Consider the following 19,803-nt stretch of genomic DNA (forward strand, 5'->3'; position numbering starts at 1 on the left):
ATTTTCTATAGAAATAAAATTTTGACAAAATTTTCTATAGAAATAAAATTTTGACAAAATTTTCTATCGAAATAAAATTTTGACAAAATTTTCTATCAAAATAAAATTTTGATAACATTTTCTATAGAAATTAGATTTTGACAACATTTTCTATACAAATAAAATTTTGACAACATTTTCTACAGAAATAAAATTTTCACAAAAATTTCTATAGAAATAAAATTTTGACAATTTTTTTTTTCATAGAAATAAAATTTTGACAAAATTTTCTATAGAAATGAAGTTTTGACAAAATTTTCTATAGAAATAAAATTTTGACAAAATTTTCTATAGAAATAAAATTTTGACAAAATTTTTTATAGAAATAAAATTTGGAAAAAATTTTTTATAGAAATAAAATGTTGACAAAATTTTCTATAGAAATAAAATTTTGATAACATTTTCTATAGATATAAAATTTTGACAAAATTTTGTATAGAAATCAAATTTTGACAAAATTTTCTATAGAAATAAAATTTTGACAAAATTTTCTATAGAAATAAAATTTTGACAAAATTTTCTATAGAAATAAAATTTTGACAACATTTTCTATAGAAATAAAATTTTGACAAAATTTTCTATAGAAATAAAATTTTGACAAAATTTTCTATAGATATAAAATGTTGACAAAATTTTCTAAAGAAATAAAATTTTGACAAAATTTTCTATAGAAATAAAATTGTGACAAAATTTTCTTTAGAAATAAAATTTTGACAAAATTTTCTATATATATAAAATTGTGACAAAATTTTCTATAGAAATAACATTTTGACAAAATTTTCTATAGAAATAAAATTTTGCAAAATAATTTTTGTAGGTTTTTCTGGTAAAATTTTCTCCAAATATTGGTAGATTATTTTCAACACCCATATATTGACATTCTCATTGAACGCACTGTTATTAAGATATCTCTTTAACGAGTTCTCTCGCTCTGCCTCAATAGCTTCCGATGCAATGAATTTCATATCTTGTATTGTTTTTGCGTTTTCTATTATTTTGATTAATCTTATCAATTGTCAGTACGAATTGGTGGCAGACTTTTACTAAATGTATAGACATATGCTTTTGGCTATAATACCTACGCACACACGCACACAAACAGACAAACACACCTGCTATATGAACGTACATATGCTATTGGCCAAAACATTGACTATGAAGAGGAAACGCAAACAAAAGATACGAAATCTACGTTTAAAAAAATATTGAAAAGACAGTATTGAGCAAGTTTTTATATGATTTGTCAATAAGCTCTCTCTCATACACTGTAACTCTCATTGAAAAGTATTTTTTTTACATTGAAAATGTGCCTATTACATATACGTATGTTTTAATTTGAGTACCCTACACTTGGTTGGCTATAGATAATATATAGAAGAAAAGTTGGCGGGTCCTGAAACGGACCTCTAAAGTTATCACCAATGTATTAATTTAAAAATTTATATTATACGAACATCAAATTTTGTTTTTTTTTTTTTGCCATCTCCCATAATGCTGTCATTGATTAGTATTGTAGGGTATTCAATTGACTTGGATCCACTTTATAAAATGGCATGATTCATTGATTTATAGACTTTTCCATGTACATATAAAACAATTTGAATTAATTAGATATAACCGCAAACACATTGCAAAAAAATAGACACAACAAATGTTTAATCGTTGCTCTTGATAAAGACCGTGTAATTGATAACACCTTAATTACATTGTATACTAATTCGACTTACAAGCTTACGAGAGAATCAGATCATAGCTAAACCATAATGTGGTTGTAATAACGTGGGTTGATATGCATAAAAATCTGTCTTTGTTATTCGTAAGATTTCAATTTTTATTGGATTTATAGAAATTGTGAATTAGGTATAAACCGGTCCAAGAGTGTTTATTTTGCACGAAAAATATGTACAAATTTAGATATAACTACCATGTATTATATGCAAAGAGTGAGGTGAATTTTCAAATTTTAATTTTAACTTGGGGGGCTATACATTTCGTCTTTTTCAAAATTTGGGTTGACAAGAATGCTAATGACATCAGGGCCAAATCTGATGTCATTGTCCCAAACAACTAAGAGTGCATTTTTCCATGCACCGTTCCAAATTGCACTCGCCCTTCGAGATCATTTCGCCAAAAATTTAAACAATATCGTTTCGCAACTACCGTATACGTTTTTGGTCCGTGTGACTTCTGACTATCCACAAAAGACAATAGATTTACCATTTATCGAGTTAGCCTACAATCGTATTATGGAGTATCACAACTATGACTTTATTTACTTTTGCTAAACATTTATCGAGTTAGCCCACAATTGTATTATGGAGGATCACTACTATGACTTACACCATGAGAAGGTGAACCAGATAATATATGCGTTTTCAACTAAAATTATCTAGAGGGGATGTGTCATCTAGATCTTAGCAAAATTATCTCTTGCAAAGTTCTATTATCGTGTAAAATAAAAACTATCATGGTCATTTTTAATTGCACAGAGTTGTGAGAACTACACAATCATGTCAAAGCCATTCGGCATAGATCACAAACCAACCAAGTTAAGGCAACAGCGAAAGAAAACAAACTGAAGCTGATGCCGTTGATACACGCAAAGAAAAAAAACGTTTGGAAAACGTGTACCGAAAACGTTTTTCTTTTGTTAGAGTTTTTTGAATTGCTTCGAAAATTTTAAACTTTTATCACCAAAAAAATTCGTTTGTTACAAAATTTTTATTTTTTCAATAAAAAAAGTTATTTTTGAAACAACAACAGAGTCCATTTCGTTTATATCAAACACTGTTCTTTTCTGACTTTTGGTCTTTAATAAAACACATTTTACAGTTCAAAATTTAATATAGTACAATGTAATGTTGAACATTTTTTTTCGGAATCTTCCGAACATATGTAGAATGTATGTAAAAAAAAAAAAACAAAAACAAAAACAAAAACTTTGGTCGAAGCAGGGATCGAACTCACGACCCTTGGCATGAGAGTCAGACGTAGCAACCACTGCTCCACGGTGCCAAACTAAATATTTGTTTCTGTTAAATAAACTTTGTTTATTCGGTTCGTGGGCGCCGCAAGCTATGCTATGCTATATAAATATAACTTATATGGATATTTATCTATTGATGACCATAACAGGTACATAGCTCAGTGGTTAGTGTGTTGGCTTACAAAGTGCATGGTCCGCGGTTCGATTCTCCGTCCAGGCGAAAGGTAAAAAAATTTTAAAAATTTATAAAATCGTATAATTTCTTCTACATTGTTTGTATTACAGAAAAAGGTGCTAAGAACTAAAAATCTTCGTGGAAGTGAGAAAGGTGTGAGGGAAAATGCAATTAGCCAGAAAAAAATTTTTTTTTGAGTTAGTCTTTATGAAATTGTTTTTACATCCTGGAAAAGAATAAACGTTTATCACAAAAAGTATATACTTTTCTTCCAAATACACTTCCTTACAGCGAAAAGCAAATGAGAAACGAACTTTGTTTGTCTAAAATTTCGTTTGGGAGGAAAGAATTATTTTTTTGCGTGTATGCGATAGTTCCAAAGATGTTACAATCATTAACATATCCTGAGAACTTTTGTTTAAGGGAACCCCTATTTTCTTTTTGGAATGTTTATAGAAAATTTTGCCAAAATTTTGTCAACATTTTATTTCTATAGAAAATTTTGTCAAAATATTATTTCTATAGAAAATTTTGTCAAAATTTTATTTCAATAGAAAATTTTGTCACAATTTTATTTATGTAGAAAATTTTGTCAAAATTTTATGTTTATAGAAAATTTTGTCAAAATTTTATGTTTATAGAAAATTTTGTCAAAATTTTATTTCTTTATAGAAAATTTTGTCAAAATTTTATTGCTATAGAAAATTTTGTCAAAATTTTATTTATGTAGAAAATTTTGTCAAAATTTTATTTTTATAGAAAATTTTGTCAAAATTTTATTTGTATAGAAAATTTTGTCAAAAGTTTTATTTCTATAGAAAATTTTATCAAAAGTTTTATTTCTATCCCTTCTGTGCGTGATGAGGTCCCGGTGGACCTTTTTGATTTTTATTCATACATAACTTTATCTTTTATATGAATTTCAGCTTGATGGTTTATGACTTCTTGTACTGAAGTGTTTTAAGTTGAAAACTTTAAATTTTTATGTGATTGAATCATTAAATCGGTTTTTATAGGTATTTGAAAAAGTTTAGTGCGATTCTGCGTGATGAGGTCCAATGGGACCTATTACTAATTACATTAGTGGTTTTAGCACAGTTTAAAAAGCACACCGAAAGAATTCTCTTCGTTAATTTTACGAAGAATTCTTCATTAACTATTCTTCCTGAATTCTTCATTAAAATAACGAAATTTTCATTCATTTTCGTAAATTTTACGAAGAACATTTTACGAATATACGAAACTTCTACGAAACATTCTACATTAACTTTTCTTCGTAAAAAGTTCGTACTTTTAACGAAACTTTTTTCACATTTCATGAATTTTGTGAAGAAGTTTTTACGAATATTTTACGAAACATTCTGCGTTAAAATTTCTTCATAAAAAGTACGAAACATTTTCTTTGAAATAACGAAGAAGTTTCATTGAAGTTGTAAAATTTCCGTTCGCGGCATTAAATTGTCTTTTATAATGTGCTTGAGTGTATTCCTTTATTCTATTTTTTTATGCAAGTCTATGCTACTTCTCATTTGGGTGATAGCGCGCTATGAATAAAAGTGAAGCAATAAAACTAAAAATTATTCAAAAACTTAAGATGTAAAGTAGTGATGTCATTTTTCACACTTGCAACTACAACCAAATGCACTTTCGACTATAAATTTTTTTTCTAAAAGTTCGAACATTTTTCAGAAAAAAGTACGAAATTTTTTCATAAAAAGTACGAAAATTTTTCACAAAAACTACGAATATTTTTCATAAAAAGTACGAAACATTTTCATAAAAAGAACGAAATTGTTTCATAAAAAGTACGAAGATTTTTCATAAAAAGTACGAAGATTCTTCATAAAAAGTACGAAGATTCTTCATAAAAAGTACGAATTTTTTTCTTACAAACTACGAAAATTTTGGAAGAACTTTTCTTCGTAAAAAGTACGAAATATTTCGTACTTTTAATGAAAAGTTTCTTTGGTTGTAAAACAATGACAAATTTCGTACTTTTAACGAAATTTTTCGTTCTTTTTACGAAGAAAATTCTTTCGGTGCAGTGTAAAGATATTGCGATTTTCGTATTTGGAACAATTAATAACACTAACATCCTTTCAGAAAATACCGTTATTTGGAAGAATTTGTCATTTTCGAAGTTTCCATTGGTTTCGTTGCTTGGTAGTATATAATTGTATGTCTTCCGTTGATATATCCAATATAGTGAGAGTAAAAGTGCAAAAAAAGTTATTTGAACTTCATGGAAATCGTGGTCGAAATAAGTTTTTATATTTCTATACATTTTCCAGACCTGTCGGCTCCTGGAATTTGGCAAGATGTGCCTCAATTTGGACCAAGTTTGAAACAACCACTGTGCACATAATACTGCGAGCAAAACGAACGCCACTAAAAAAATCGTATTGTTTTTCCTTCAAAAATCCAGTTTGTTAAGAACATTCAACTACAAAAACAATATATTGTTGCTTGGTACGTATAAGGATACTTATAGGTACCACGCCTGCGTCAAACATCAGGGCCACTAGTATACTAATCAAAAATTTTAACATTATCTGTATCCTATTAAAAATTAAATAAAACTCTATATTTACAACCAAATGTTTATATATGCAATTTGTGCATTATAGAAGAGTCCACCTACAGTAAATGATCGACAAATATCGTAGGGATAACCTCTCTACCATCCTTTTTTTATTGTAGGTCCCACGGGACCTCATCACGCTGGTATCGCTTCCAGTGTTATCACATACACAAGGGCTATAGAAAATTTTGTCAAAATTTTATTTCTAAAGAAAATTTTGTCAAAATTTTCTTTATGAGAAAATTTTGCAAAAATTCTATTTCTATAGAAAATTTTGTCAAAATTTTATTTTTATAGAAAATTTTGTCAACATGTTATTTCTATAGAAAATTCTGTCAAAATTTTATTTCTATAGAAAATTCTGTCAAAAATTTATTTCTATAGAAAATTTTGCAAAAATTTTATTTCTATAGAAAATTTTGTCAAAATTTTATTTCTATAGAAAATTTTTTCAAAATTTTATGTCTATAGAAAATTATGTCAAAATTTTATTTATGTAGAAAATTTTGTCAAAATATTATTTCTCTACAAAATATTGTCAAAATTGTTTTCTATGGAATATTTTGTCAAAATTTTATTTCTATAGAAATGTTTTCAAAATTTTATTTCTATAGAAAATTTTGTCAAAATTTTATTTATGTAGAAAATTTTGTCAAAGTTTTATTTCTGTGGAAAATTTTGCTAAAATTTTATTTCTATAGAAAATTTTGTCAAAATTTTTTATCTATAGAAAATTTTGTCAAAATATTATTTCTCTAGAAAATATTGTCAAAATTTTTTTCTACGGAATATTTTGTCAAAATTTTATTTCTATAGAAATGTTGTCAAAATTTTATTTCTATAGAAAATTTTGTCAAAATTATATTTCTATAGGAAACTTTGCCATAATTTTATATCTATAGAAAATTTTGTCGAAGCTTTTTTTATGGAAAATTTTGCCAAAATTTTATTTCTATAGGAAACTTTGTCAAAGTTTTATTTCTTTAGAAAATTTTGTCAAAATTTAATTTCTATAGAAAATTTGTCAAAATTTTATTTCTAAGACTACCTTTTAGTTGGAGACTGTATGATTATATTGATGAAGTTCCTTAATCTTTTTGGTCCATAAAGCTCGAATAATAATTAAATGTAAATTTTGCAATATCACCAAAACTTCATCAATTTTCCCAATCTTCCAGACAATAAAAAGTCTACCTTTTTTGGTAGAATTCTACCAATTGTGGCAACCGTGTTCACGACCCGTGATTATATACGTCAGCCCTCAAGTCATGGACTGGGGAACTATTACCGATTACATAAAAGCTCTCCAACCCAATGTAGGTAGCAAGAGATATTACAAACTGCATATGGACAGGGAATATAGAAATGGACGACTAGAAGTAGAACCTCCAATATAATCTGGCCTGAGTTATATCGATATAAAACCCACTCCGAATTCTGCCTCAACAAGTTATAAATGAGTATCTCTATAGCTATCAATACAGTAAACTGCAAGGTTTGTCTCTGGTCATATCCCACCTTAGTCGCTGAGTTCCTTGATCAAGATACAAGATGAAGTACCAAAACGTGTAACATAAAAATGGATGAAATCACAATAAACTGTTACAACAACAACATCTCCAATTAGAGGTGTGCACGTGAGTAATATTTTACTCACGCACACTCACGACGGAAAAATCTTACTCACGCACACTCACGCACGATATTGTTTGGTAGGACTCACACACACTCATGAAAAGAAAATTTGTATTCACGCACGAAAATGTCGTAAATCACGAAAAATATCGACACGACAATTTCATGTCACGTGCACACCTCTATCTCCAATGTCAAAATGCCATGCCAGTGTGATTGATTACTGCAAACTACGTGAGTGGATAGAGAGACGGACGAACATCTTATATTGCATGTGCTCTATATTGAGAACTAAAACAAACAAGTTTCAACGGTTTCCTCTTCAATCAGTAGACCTGATTGACTTTTTGATACTGTTGAAAATTCCTTGGTGCTGCTAATACCAGCTATACCGGTATGAAGTGAGCGTCAAGATACAAATATCTCGATAGGGAACATTTGTGTACGAGCCTTTGTTTTTTCGTGTCTTTGTTATGACATCTGTGAAAAATATACATCAAGTCATTGAACAGACAACATCATATTTTTTCATCGTGATTTGCGGAAAGCATTAATTTTTTGTTTTCATTTGAAGAAAAGTGCTGCAGAGTCGCATCGAATGGTAGATAATTCGGTGAATTTTTTGATAATTGTGAAAAGTCAAATTTTGAAAACATCTAGAAGTCCACCTCTTGTTTTTGGTTATATCTTCTATGGTATGGCTTTAAGGAAAATGTTTCCATTTATATCGCTATACTCTCTTCACTGGACTATCTTCTTAAAGAAACAAATGGGTACGAGCGAGAAATAACTTTGCTCGTCAAAAGAATGATACCCATTTCCTATCGCTTTATACATTTTAGTAGATACATTGGCATGTTTGCTAGTTTCCATTTTTTAATTTCTCTTTAAATCATATCATTCATTATTTTTTATTTATTTATATTTATTGTAAAAATAACAAGCCTTTAGGCCAATATAAAATGGTTATAAAAAAGCAAAACAAAAGTAAATAATTATAATAATTATTCAAATTTTCCATTTTTAACATTATTCTTCAATACTTACCTAACTTTGTTCATTATCTCACTGCCGGCATTATTTAAAAGACAAGCTTGAAGAAATCCTTCGGGTATTACTAACCGTTCACTGAGCATTTTACGTAGATCTTGTATAACAACTTGATTACCCAAAGTTTTGGGACATTGTTCTACCCCCGTTCGTATCATAGTCTCCAGAGTCTCCTCCAAATAGTTTTGTATGGTATAACTTAAATCGCTGGCGACACGAGTAAGTTTAACTTCTACGGGATGTGTTTCACAACGTACAGCCTCTTGAAGTTTTGGCATTAATTGCTTACAATTCTCGGCATCCTCAATGAGACGTTGAACGGCCGACGATGATGTTGAATCATTACTACTCTTGGCAATGGATATAGTATCTTGGGTTTCGGCCACTAATTTGTCAACTAATTGATGAGTGGATGACAGTAAGAAACCATGTTGCAAACGGAAACCTTGACCATTTGTGCGTTTCAGGCCATTTCCATTGCGATGTAAGAGTTCTTGCATTTTACGCATAATTGTATCCGTCTTCTCGGGATGATTTTTCAAATGTGGTGCTATATCGAATACAGGAAAGGGTATACAACGCATACTGTAATTATTTTCCAAGGCGTAAACAATATCAGCATAACCCTGTAGGGTTATATTATTCTTATCCAAATAAATTGCTCGCAATTTATTATTGATTTGTAATGCTTTGGCCAGCAAACGAGCACCAACATCACCCATATAATTTCCCGAAATATCTGTAGGGAAAATTTTAACAAAATCAATTAGGTGATAATCAGGTAGAAAATGTCGTCTTACCCAATTTTTGTAAACTTTGATTACTACCCAGGGCATTGATGAAATCGTGTATATCATTTTTCAATTTATTCTCAGACAATGTCAATTCTGCCAGAGGGAAATCATCCTTTTGTATTAGATTGACTAAAGCTTCCATAACAGTAGGAATATGTTTTAATTTCATGCCTGTTAAACTACGGCACATATTCAATGTGCGTATTGAAGGATTTTTAGAAATAGATGTTAAAACTGGAGCTAATTCGACATCCAAATCTGTGTGGAGAAAGAAAAATTACGAAAAAATTAAAGATAAGATCTTCTTCAATTCAACTCTAGATTTACTTACTATTGTCACTTATATTTAAACTTTGCAAAACACGAACACCATGTATGCATGATTCTAAAACATGTGCACCCTGGGCACCTAAGGTATTTCCACTTAAATCTAAATACAGCCCAGCTGTTGACTCGTTGCACGCCAAACCTAGTAGTAAATTTCTGTAATATAGAAAATTTATTTGTTAAAAAAAATAATGAACATTAATGGCAATAAAAATATTTAATTAGTTGAAAAATTAATTTAAAATTGTAACTAACTGTTCGTAATGGATTTAAGCCTCTGGAATATTGTTCTAAACAATTTTCTTTGGACGAATCCTATCAAGAATGCGGCAAATATAGTATGGCATTTTGAGGCATAATTAAACAAATTTTAACACCGACAAATTCTTTGGGAATTTTCCTGATGGTTAGAATTATTACCAGTCTATACAACCAAACTTTTTTGGTGTGGAAATATTTTCTATTGGTTCCAATGACAAAAAGCTTGGTGCTATCCATTGGAATCCATCCACTTTTGCTCGATGTGACCACCATATGTTAAAAAAGTAGTTGCAAGCTGCACGAGATTATGTCCAACTATTTTGTCATAACAGGTTGGCTGATAAGTCCCCGGTCTGACACATAGATGGCGTCTCTAGTATTAAATGCATATTATTTTTATATAGTACCAATCTTCAAATGATTCGTGTCAAAATTTGACGTCTGTAAGTAAATTAGTTTGTGAGCTAGAGCGTCTTTTGTGAAGCAACTTTTGTTATTGTGAAAAAAAGGAAAAAAAGGAATTTCGTGTTTTGCTAAAATACTGTTTTCTGAAGGGGAAAAAATACGGTGGAAGCAAAAACTTGGCTTGATAATGAGTTTCCGGACTCAGAGAAATCAACAATAATTGATTGGTATGCAAAATTCAAGCGTGGTGAAATGAGCACGGAGGACGGTGAACGCAGTGGACGCCCGAAACAGGTGGTTACCGACGAAAACATCAAAAAAATCCACAAAATGATTTTGAATGACCGTAAAATGAAGTTGATCGAGATAGCAGAGGCCTTAAAGATATCAAAGGAACGTGTTGGTCCTACCATTCATCAATATTTGGATATGCGGAAAATCTGTGCAAAATGGGTGCCGCGCGAGCTCACATTTGACCAAAAACAACAACGTGTTGATGATTCTGAACGGTGTTTGCAGCTGTTAACTCGTAATACACGCCAGTTTTTCCGTCGATATGTGACAATGGATGAAACATGGCTCCGTCACTACACTTCTGAGTCCTATCGACAGTCGGCTGAGTGGACAGCGACCGGTGAACCGTCTCCGAAGCGTGGAAAGACTCAAAAGTCCGCCGGCAAAGTAAAGGCCTCTGTTTTTTGGGATGCGCGTGGTATAGTTTTTAACGATTATCTTGAGAAGGGAAAAACCATCAACAGTGACTATTATATGGATCGTTGGAAGGTCGAAATCGCGGCAAAACGGCCCCATATGAAGAAGAAAAGTGTTGTTCCACCAAGACAACGCACCGTGCCACAAGTCATTGAGAGCGATGTAAAAAATTCATTAATTGGGCTTCGTATTGCTTCCCCACCCACCATATTCTCCAGATCTGGCCCCCAGCGACTTTTTCTTGTTCTCAAACCTCAAAAGGATGCTCGCAGGGAAAAAATTTGGCTGCAATGAAGAGGTGATCGCCGAAACTGAGGCAAAACCGAAGGAGTACTACCAAAATGGTATCAAAAAATTGGAAGGTCGTTATAATCGTTGTATCGCTCTTGAAGGGAACTATGTTAAAAAATTAAAATGAATTTTGACAAAAAAATGTGTTTTTCTTTGTTAGACCGGGGACTTATCAGCCAACCTGTTATTCACGCAATTATTCTATGCATCCATCGATTTCCATTGCACGAAATCATTAATAAAAAGTACAAAATCGAATCTTCTTCAAATTCGGTTAATCGACTTTTAACAACAGGATCGAAAATTAAAAATTTTAAAAAGGGATCGAGATGAAAATCTTTATATGCTAACAACTTATGAAAATATGCACTGTCGCAAGCCGACTTTTCAATTATCGCAAAAGCTTCTCCAAACATTTTTTAAGGTCAACTTTTATAAATTTGTAAAAAGGGGAAAGATGATCTTTGCTAAGTAAAAATTCGACTTATTCAAATTTAAACAAGTATATACGGCCGTAAGTTCGGTCGGGCCGAATCTTATGTACCCTCCACCATGGATTGCGTAGAAACTTCTACGAAAGACTGTCATCCACAATCGAATTACTTGGGTTGTGGTATCTTAAAACTTCTTAACATCGTTTTCTAAATTGTGAGTTAGTCCATACGTGGTATATATTAGACAAAAAAGTTATGTATAGGTAAGTCTACAAATAATTACAAATCGATAGAATTGAAATATGGGGGTCGCTTATATGGGGGCTATATACAATTATGAACTTGATAGGGACCAATCTTTGTGTGATTGGGGATCGAATTATCTGAGGGCTATATATAACTATAGACCGATATGGACCTAGTTAGGTATATACTAGCACAATGTACCAAATTTCAACTGACTCGGATGAAATTTGCTCCTCCATAAGGCTCCAAAACCAAATCTCGGGATCGGTTTATATGGGCGCTATATATGATTATGGACTGATATGGACCACTTTTGGCATGGTTGTTAAATATCATATACTACCACCACGTACCAAATTTCAACTAAATAGGATGAATTTTGCTTTTCCAAAAGGCACCGGAGGTCAAATCTGGGGATCGGTTTATATGGGGGCTATATATAATAATGGGCTGATATGAACCAATTCCTACATGGTTGTTGGATACCATATACTAACATCACGTACCAAATTTCAACCGAATCGGATGAATTTTGCTCTTCCAAGGGGCTCCGGAGGTCAAATCTGGGGATCGGTTTATATAGGGCCTATATATAATTATGGTCCGATTTCGACCAAATTTGCATGGGTGTTTGAGGCTATATATTAGCACCACGTACCAAATTTCAACTGAATCAGATGAATTTTGGTCTTCCAAGAGGCTCCGGAGGTCAAATCTGGTGATCGGTTTATATGGGGGCTCTATATAATTATGGACCGATGTGGACCAATTTTTGCATGGTAGTTAGAGACCATATACTAACACCATGTACCAAATTTCAGCCTGATCGGAGGAAATTTGCTTCTCTTAGAGGCTCCGCAAGCCAAATCTGGTGATCGGTTTATATGGGGGCTATATATAATTATGGACCGATGTGGACCAATCGGATGAAATTTGCTTCTCTTAGAGGATCGGCAAGCCAAATTTGGGGGTCCGTCTATATGGGCGCTATACCTAAAAGTGGACCGATATGGCCCATTTGCTATACCATCCGACCTACATCAATAACAACTACTCGGTTGAAAAATACTGTTTTTCATATGTTTGGCTATAAACATTATATGTTTGGAACACAAATTTTTAAACACAATATTTGTGAGTGCAAGCATATACTGTTCATAAACTAGCATAACATGTTTGGGACATATATGTTAATATGTTAGAACATATTATGTTTGGGACATAAAATGTTTGTAAATATAATATGGTTGGATGCAAATATATATTTTTTTAGAAATAGCCTATAAACATATATGTGTTTAGTAGCTTGGAGCGCTATTTAACAGGGAGCGATATTGAATTAAGTTGGTGGTTGTTGCTTGTTATTACAAAATTAACATTTTATTTTTCCTTGGGCAATTGATCAGCTACTTCTTTGATCCTTACAAACTGTGTGATCCGCTGTTCGAATCCCCGTCCGGCAAAAGGTAAAATTAAAATAAAAAAAATCATAAAATTGAATAATTTCTTCTACAATGTTTGTATTACAGAAAAAGGTGCTAAGGACTAAAAAATCTCGTGGAAGTGAGAAAGATGTGGGGGAATATACAATTAGGCAGAAACAAAATTTTGAGCATTCAGGTCGAAAACCTATGTTGTTAGCACCTATATTACCTGTTTATTTTCATAATTCATTATGATTGTAAATATATAAATAAATAAAATTTTGAGCACAATATTGTTTGGGAGAATTTTTTTTAAGCATATAATATTTTTGGGTGCAAAATGCTTCCAAACATATTATATGTTCACATAATAACATATTGTGTTTTGGAAGACAACATTATTGAATTTGGATGCAAAAATACAAAATGTTTGGAACTTAGACTACCCAAACATATATTGTTTAGACCAATATGCTTTCAAGCATGTTATATATTGGAAGAGATCAAACATATAAATGTTTGGGCAATACCCAAAAATATATATGCTTGAAGCAAAATATGTTTGGGAGTATATGTTACAGAAGCGATTTTTTGTGAGCGTGTACTTGTGCCAAGTTTCAAGTCGATAGCTTGTCTCGTTCGGAAGTTAGCGTGATTTCAACAGACGGACGGACATGCTCAGATCGACTCAGAATTTCACCACGACCCAGAATATATATACTTTATGGGGTCTTAGAGCAATATTTCGATGTGTTACAAACGGAATGACAAAGTTGATATACCCCCCATCCTATGGTGGAGGGTATAAAACTTGGAAAAGCAAATTTTTTATTTGCTGGTAAAGTTGAACAATATATTTTGATTATCCCAGCCGAAACCCATGTTATCAATTTAATTGACTGCAAGTCAACCTTAATTTATATAATTGAATTAAATTAAATTTATCGTATCGGTCCACAAAGTATTTTTTGCCTCAAAATTCATTACGATTTCAAGATAATTTTACTTACTTCAATGCTTCCATAGGCAATTTACAACCGGCAATATTCAAATGTTTTAAACTTAAAGAACTGGTGAAGAATTGCTTAAACGAAGGGGGTATCTCCTTGCCTTTCTTTGTGCTAAACGAATTATGGGAGACATTGAGATGAGCTAAATGCGTTGCACAACCACGTAAAAGGGCACCAAATAACTGGAAAGTAAAGAAAATAAAAGATTTAAAATAAATTCAATTAAAAGTTTGATTTATTGGTTTTTTGTCTTATCATAATCGTACACTTTAATTGAATCAATTAAATGTTTAATTGGATCATTTCTGTAATCGACACTATTTCAAACTTTTTTTGTGAAAAAAAATCTTAAATTCTTAAAAATTTTATTTTTAAAAAAATTATATGAATTTTTTATTACGGTTAAAGAAATCCAAGCATTTAACTAAGAATTTAATTAATTGAATATACTTATATCCAATTATAATATATTATAATATATTCAATTATAATATATTTTTGGAAAAAAAAACTTAACCAAAATTTTATTATTAAAATAATCAAGCATTTAATTGAGAATTCAATTAAGTGAATATACTTACATTCTCTAATGTAATATCAGTCGAAGAGAGATCTAAATATTCTAAAACATTTGGTTGTGCTAAAAAATTGTGTAAATTCTGTAAAAATAATAATAATTATTAAATTTTGAATATTAAAAAGATAATTTTATATCCCTTACAGTTATATCATCTTTAAGATTGTTACCACTTAAATCTAAATGTGTTAACGAATTTGAAATGCTTTGATTGAGCGACAGTGAATGTGACATTTGATTAACACCCTTCGATGTAAGGCCACAATGTGCTAATGCCAATTTGCATAAACCCTTGGAGACCTTAGCAATGGGTCCTGCCAAATGTATTGCACCTGTAAATGAAGCAGAAAATAATACCTAAATTTAGTTTATATGATCGAATTTACGTGAAATATGATAAGAGTGATAGGAACAATGAGATGTGATGAAAATAACAAGCATAGCTAAGTTATTATGTTGACACCTTAAAGACAAAAAAAAGCTTAAAAAAATTTAAATTAATAAAACATTACGGTGAAATTGTTTTCCATATAAATTTTTAATTTGAAATGCTATAGAAATTAATTGAATCAATTAAGATTTTAATTTACAATTTTTGATTAACACAAACACTTTCGATTGAAACCGGGAGAATGAATTGTCCTACCCGCATCTTTTGAAAGGCCAACAGATTTAATTATGAGATAATTTCTTTATACTTTTTGTTAAAAAAATCATTGAATTAATTATGTTTTGGAATATTAAAATTTTACAATTGTAATTTGATGGAGAAAACTGTGTCAAATGACCAAAAATAGTGTTGCCATTTATTACCAATTTTTAATAAAATCCTAATCGACAGACAATTACATGAATTTGGTCATGTTTTCGTAATAGGTCCAGTTTCTTGAGAAGACGTATCATGATGGTATACTTTTTAGTTCTATAAAAGTTTTTTTTTTTCGATTTTAAGGTGTCATGATATGAATAAGATGCTAAAGGAAAAAATGGATATTATGGACAAACTTAAGAAAATTATGCATGGTTATTGATGGACGAGTGTATTTGCTTTTGAAAAATAAAAGAGTAACATATCCTGGCAACAAGTAAGCGATTTATATGAGATAATGACTATTAAACATTTTTTTATAAAAATTTTCTTAATCGATAAAAATTGCGAAACAAGTATCTTTGGTGCCCTCAATCTTTAGCGTCAGATTTGTCATTCTAAAAAATAGTTTGTATTGACATTATTTGGCATAAATGAAAATACTGTTGAACTTCATTAACAAATTAATCAATAAATAGTAATGAAAACTTCCTCGGCATTGAATTTAAACAAAAAATGAACTTCATTTAAAGAATTTGGTATTGAATCACGGTTGCCACTCGAGCCAAAAATCTACCAAAATTTGGAGAAAATCGTACCAAAAAAACTACCAAATAAAAAATATTATTTTTAAAAATTTTGTTTCTATAGGAAATTTTGTAGAAATTTTATTTCTACAGGAAACTTTATCAAAATTTTATTTCTATAGAAAATTTTGTCAAAATTGTATTACTATAGGAAATTTTGTTAAATTTTATTTCTTAAGAAATTTTATTAAAATTTTATTTCTATGTTATTTTTTTTTTCAAAATTTAATTTCTATAGAGAATTTTGTCAAAATTTTATTTTTATAGGTTAGGTTAGGTGGCAGCCAGATATATCAGGCTCACTTAGCCTATTCAGTCCATTGTGATACCACATTGGTGAACTTCTCCCTTATCAATGAGTGCTGCCCGATTCCATGTTAAGCTCAATGACAACGGACCTCCTTTTTATAGCCGAGTCCGAACGGCGTTCCACATTGCAGTGAAACCACTTAGAGAAAATTTGAAACCCTCAGAAATGTCACCAGCATTACTGAGGTGGGATAATCCACCGCTGAAAAACTTTTTGGTGTTCGGTCGAAGCAGGAATCGAACCCACGACCTTGTGTATGCAAGGCGGGCATGCTAACCATTGCACCACTTGAACTTGGTCGTGTTTTCGTAATAGGGCCAGTTCCTTGAGAAGACGTATCATGATGGTATACTTTTTTAGTTCTATAAAGTTTTTTTTTTTTTTTTTTGATTTTAAGGTGTCATGATATGAATAAGATGCTAAAGGAAAAAATGGATATTATGGACAAACTTAAGAAAATTATGCATGGTTATTGATGGATGAGTGTATTTGCTTTTGAAAAATAAAAGAGTAAACATATCCTGGCAACAAGTAAGCGTTTTATATGAGATAATGACTATTAAAAATTTTTTTATAAAAATTTTCTTAACCGATAAAAATTGCGAAACAAGCATAAATGAAAATACTGTTGAACTTCATTAACAAATTAATCAATAGTAATGAAAACTTCCTCAGCCTTGAAATTAATAAAAATGAACTTCATTTAAAGAATTTGGCATTGAATCACGGTTGCCACTCGAGCCAAAAATCTACCAAAATTTGGAAATTTTGTAAAAATTTTATTTCTGTAGGAAATTTTGTAAAAAGGAAATTTTATCTATAGAAAATTTTGTTAAATTTTTATTTTAATAGAAAATTTTGTCGAAATTGTATTGCTATAGGAAATTTTGTTAAATTTTATTTCTTAGGAAATTTGGTTAACATTTTATTTCTTTATTTTTTCAAAATTTAACTTCTATAGAAAATTTTGTCAAAATTTTATTTTTATAGGAAATTTTGTCAAAATTTTATTTCCATACAAATTTTTTCCAAACGTCAAAATTGTATTACTATGGGAAATTTTGTTAAATTTTATTTCTTAGGAAATTTGGTTAAAATTTTATTTTTTTACAATTTAACTTCTATAGAGAATTTTGTCAAAATTTTATTTTTATAGGATTTTCTTTTTTAAATTTTATTTCTATAGAAAATTTTTTCAAATATTTTTTTCTGACAAAATTTTGTCAATTTTTTTTGCAGAAAATTTTGTCAAAATTTTATTTCTATAGGAAATTTTGTCAAAATTTTATTTCCATACAAATTTTTTCCAAACGTCAAAATTGTATTACTATAGGAAATTTTGTTAAATTTTATTTCTTAGGAAATTTGGTTAAAATTTTATTTTTTTACAATTTAACTTCTATAGAGAATTTTGTCAAAATTTTATTTTTATAGGATTTTCTTTTTTAAATTTTATTTCTAAAGAAAATTTTCTCAAATATTTTTTTCTACAGAAAATTTTGTCAAAGTTTTTTTCTGCAGAAAATTTTGTTAAAATTTTATTTCTATATATAGAAATAAAATTTTGTCAAAAATTTATTTCTATAAGAAATTATGTCAAAATTTTATTTTTATAGAAATTTTTTATAGACAATTTTGTCAAAATTTTATTTCCATACAATTTTTTTTCCAAACGTATTTCTATAAAAATTTTTTTAGTATTTTATTTCTGTACATTTTTTGTTTTCAAACTTTTATTTCTATAGTAAATTTGTCAATTTTTTTCTATCGAAAATTTTCTCAAAATTTTATATCTATAAGAAATTTTGTCAAAATGTTGTTTCTATAAAAATTTTGTCAACATTTTATTTTTATAGGATATTTTGTCAACATTTTATTTCTATAGAAAATTTTGTCAAAATTTCATTTCTATAGAAAATTTTCTCAATATTTTATTTCTATAGAAAATTTCCTCAAAATTTTATTTCTAAAGGAAATTTTCTCAAAATTTTATTTCTATAGAAAATGCTCTCAAAATTGTATTTCTATAGAAAAAGTTTTCAACATTTTACTTCTATATAAAATTTTGTCAAAATTGTATTTCTATAGAAAAGTTGTGAAGTACCTCTAAGTTGGAGAGGAATATTTTGCAAAATCTACCAAAACATCAAGAATTCTACCAATCTACCTAACAGTAGAAAATCTACCTTTTTTTGGTAGAATTCTACCAACTGTGGCAACCGTGTATGTGTGATCCGAACCGTGTATTGGATCGACTTCATTAGATACTAAAAATTATAATAAAAATTCCATGTATCGAATTTTCATGATTTTTTTGAGATATATAAGACCTTTTTTTGATCTATCTTTTTAAATTATAAAGAATATTATGCTTTATCTTCAATAATTTGCAATTTGCATAGAATTTATTTCTTTGAGATATATTTGCAAAACATTCTAAAGATTAATACCTATATTCATAATAATTTACTGACAGCTTGTCGCAAGATGTATGTATGGTAATAGTAGGTTTAAAGTTTACGTAAACTTTTATAAATATCGGGTAATTATTTAAGCCAAGGAAAGCTTTCTTTACATTAATGACAATTTACCCTAAGTTTAATGAAAAATATCTTCAAAATAAAAATTTTGAACTTTCTTTTGAATCACTTTTTTTCGCCTGAAAAAAAGCATAAAGTGTATATAGAAATTTGATTTTTTAAATTAAGGACCTGGAGAAGTTCTTTTTCAATATAAAATGGTATCACAATAGGTGTATTTATAACAACAGGCAACCATCATACTTAACCTACTCGCTTGACCTCTAGAATGATGATTTTCTTTCGCCAACCCTAATATCGGTCAGTCATACTTAGAAACATAGAAGTGATTTTGAAAAAGAGTTCATTGCAAATACAAAAACTCATAAACAATTAGAGTATATAGAATGTTTGTGAAACAAAATCATATGCATGAGATGATGAAGCAATAAATTTATGTAAAGCATAAAAGAAAATTATTTTGTTTTTATAAAGAAAAACATTGAACATTCAGTTTGAGATTGAAATTTGTTTGAAATGATTCTCGATAGTTTTCTTTTTATTTTTGTTTTGCATAAAACACAACAACAATTGTTAATCAAACCTTGAACAATTTTCCCAATTAGGGCGCAT

General features: G+C 29.6%; 1 protein-coding gene across 9 annotated transcripts in view; it reads right to left on the reverse strand.

Annotated features, from left to right (window-relative positions):
- The window catches only part of LRR (capping protein regulator and myosin 1 linker 1 leucine rich repeat protein), a 181,618-nt gene that overhangs the window by 38,289 nt on the left and 123,526 nt on the right, over positions 1 to 19,803 (reverse strand). For all 9 annotated transcript variants that reach the window (XM_075313190.1, XM_075313191.1, XM_075313188.1 and 6 more), the window contains 6 exons: positions 15,091 to 15,278; positions 14,951 to 15,028; positions 14,370 to 14,551; positions 9,592 to 9,743; positions 9,267 to 9,518; positions 8,464 to 9,205 (listed from right to left, as the gene is read on the reverse strand). In XM_075313190.1, coding sequence (XP_075169305.1) covers positions 8,464 to 9,205; positions 9,267 to 9,518; positions 9,592 to 9,743; positions 14,370 to 14,551; positions 14,951 to 15,028; positions 15,091 to 15,278 — 1,594 coding nt within the window. The remainder of the gene's footprint in view (positions 1 to 8,463; positions 9,206 to 9,266; positions 9,519 to 9,591; positions 9,744 to 14,369; positions 14,552 to 14,950; positions 15,029 to 15,090; positions 15,279 to 19,803) is intronic.

Source organism: Haematobia irritans, chromosome 5 (genome assembly GCF_050003625.1).
Source record: "Haematobia irritans isolate KBUSLIRL chromosome 5, ASM5000362v1, whole genome shotgun sequence".
In the NCBI taxonomy this organism is placed as follows: domain Eukaryota; kingdom Metazoa; phylum Arthropoda; class Insecta; order Diptera; family Muscidae; genus Haematobia; species Haematobia irritans.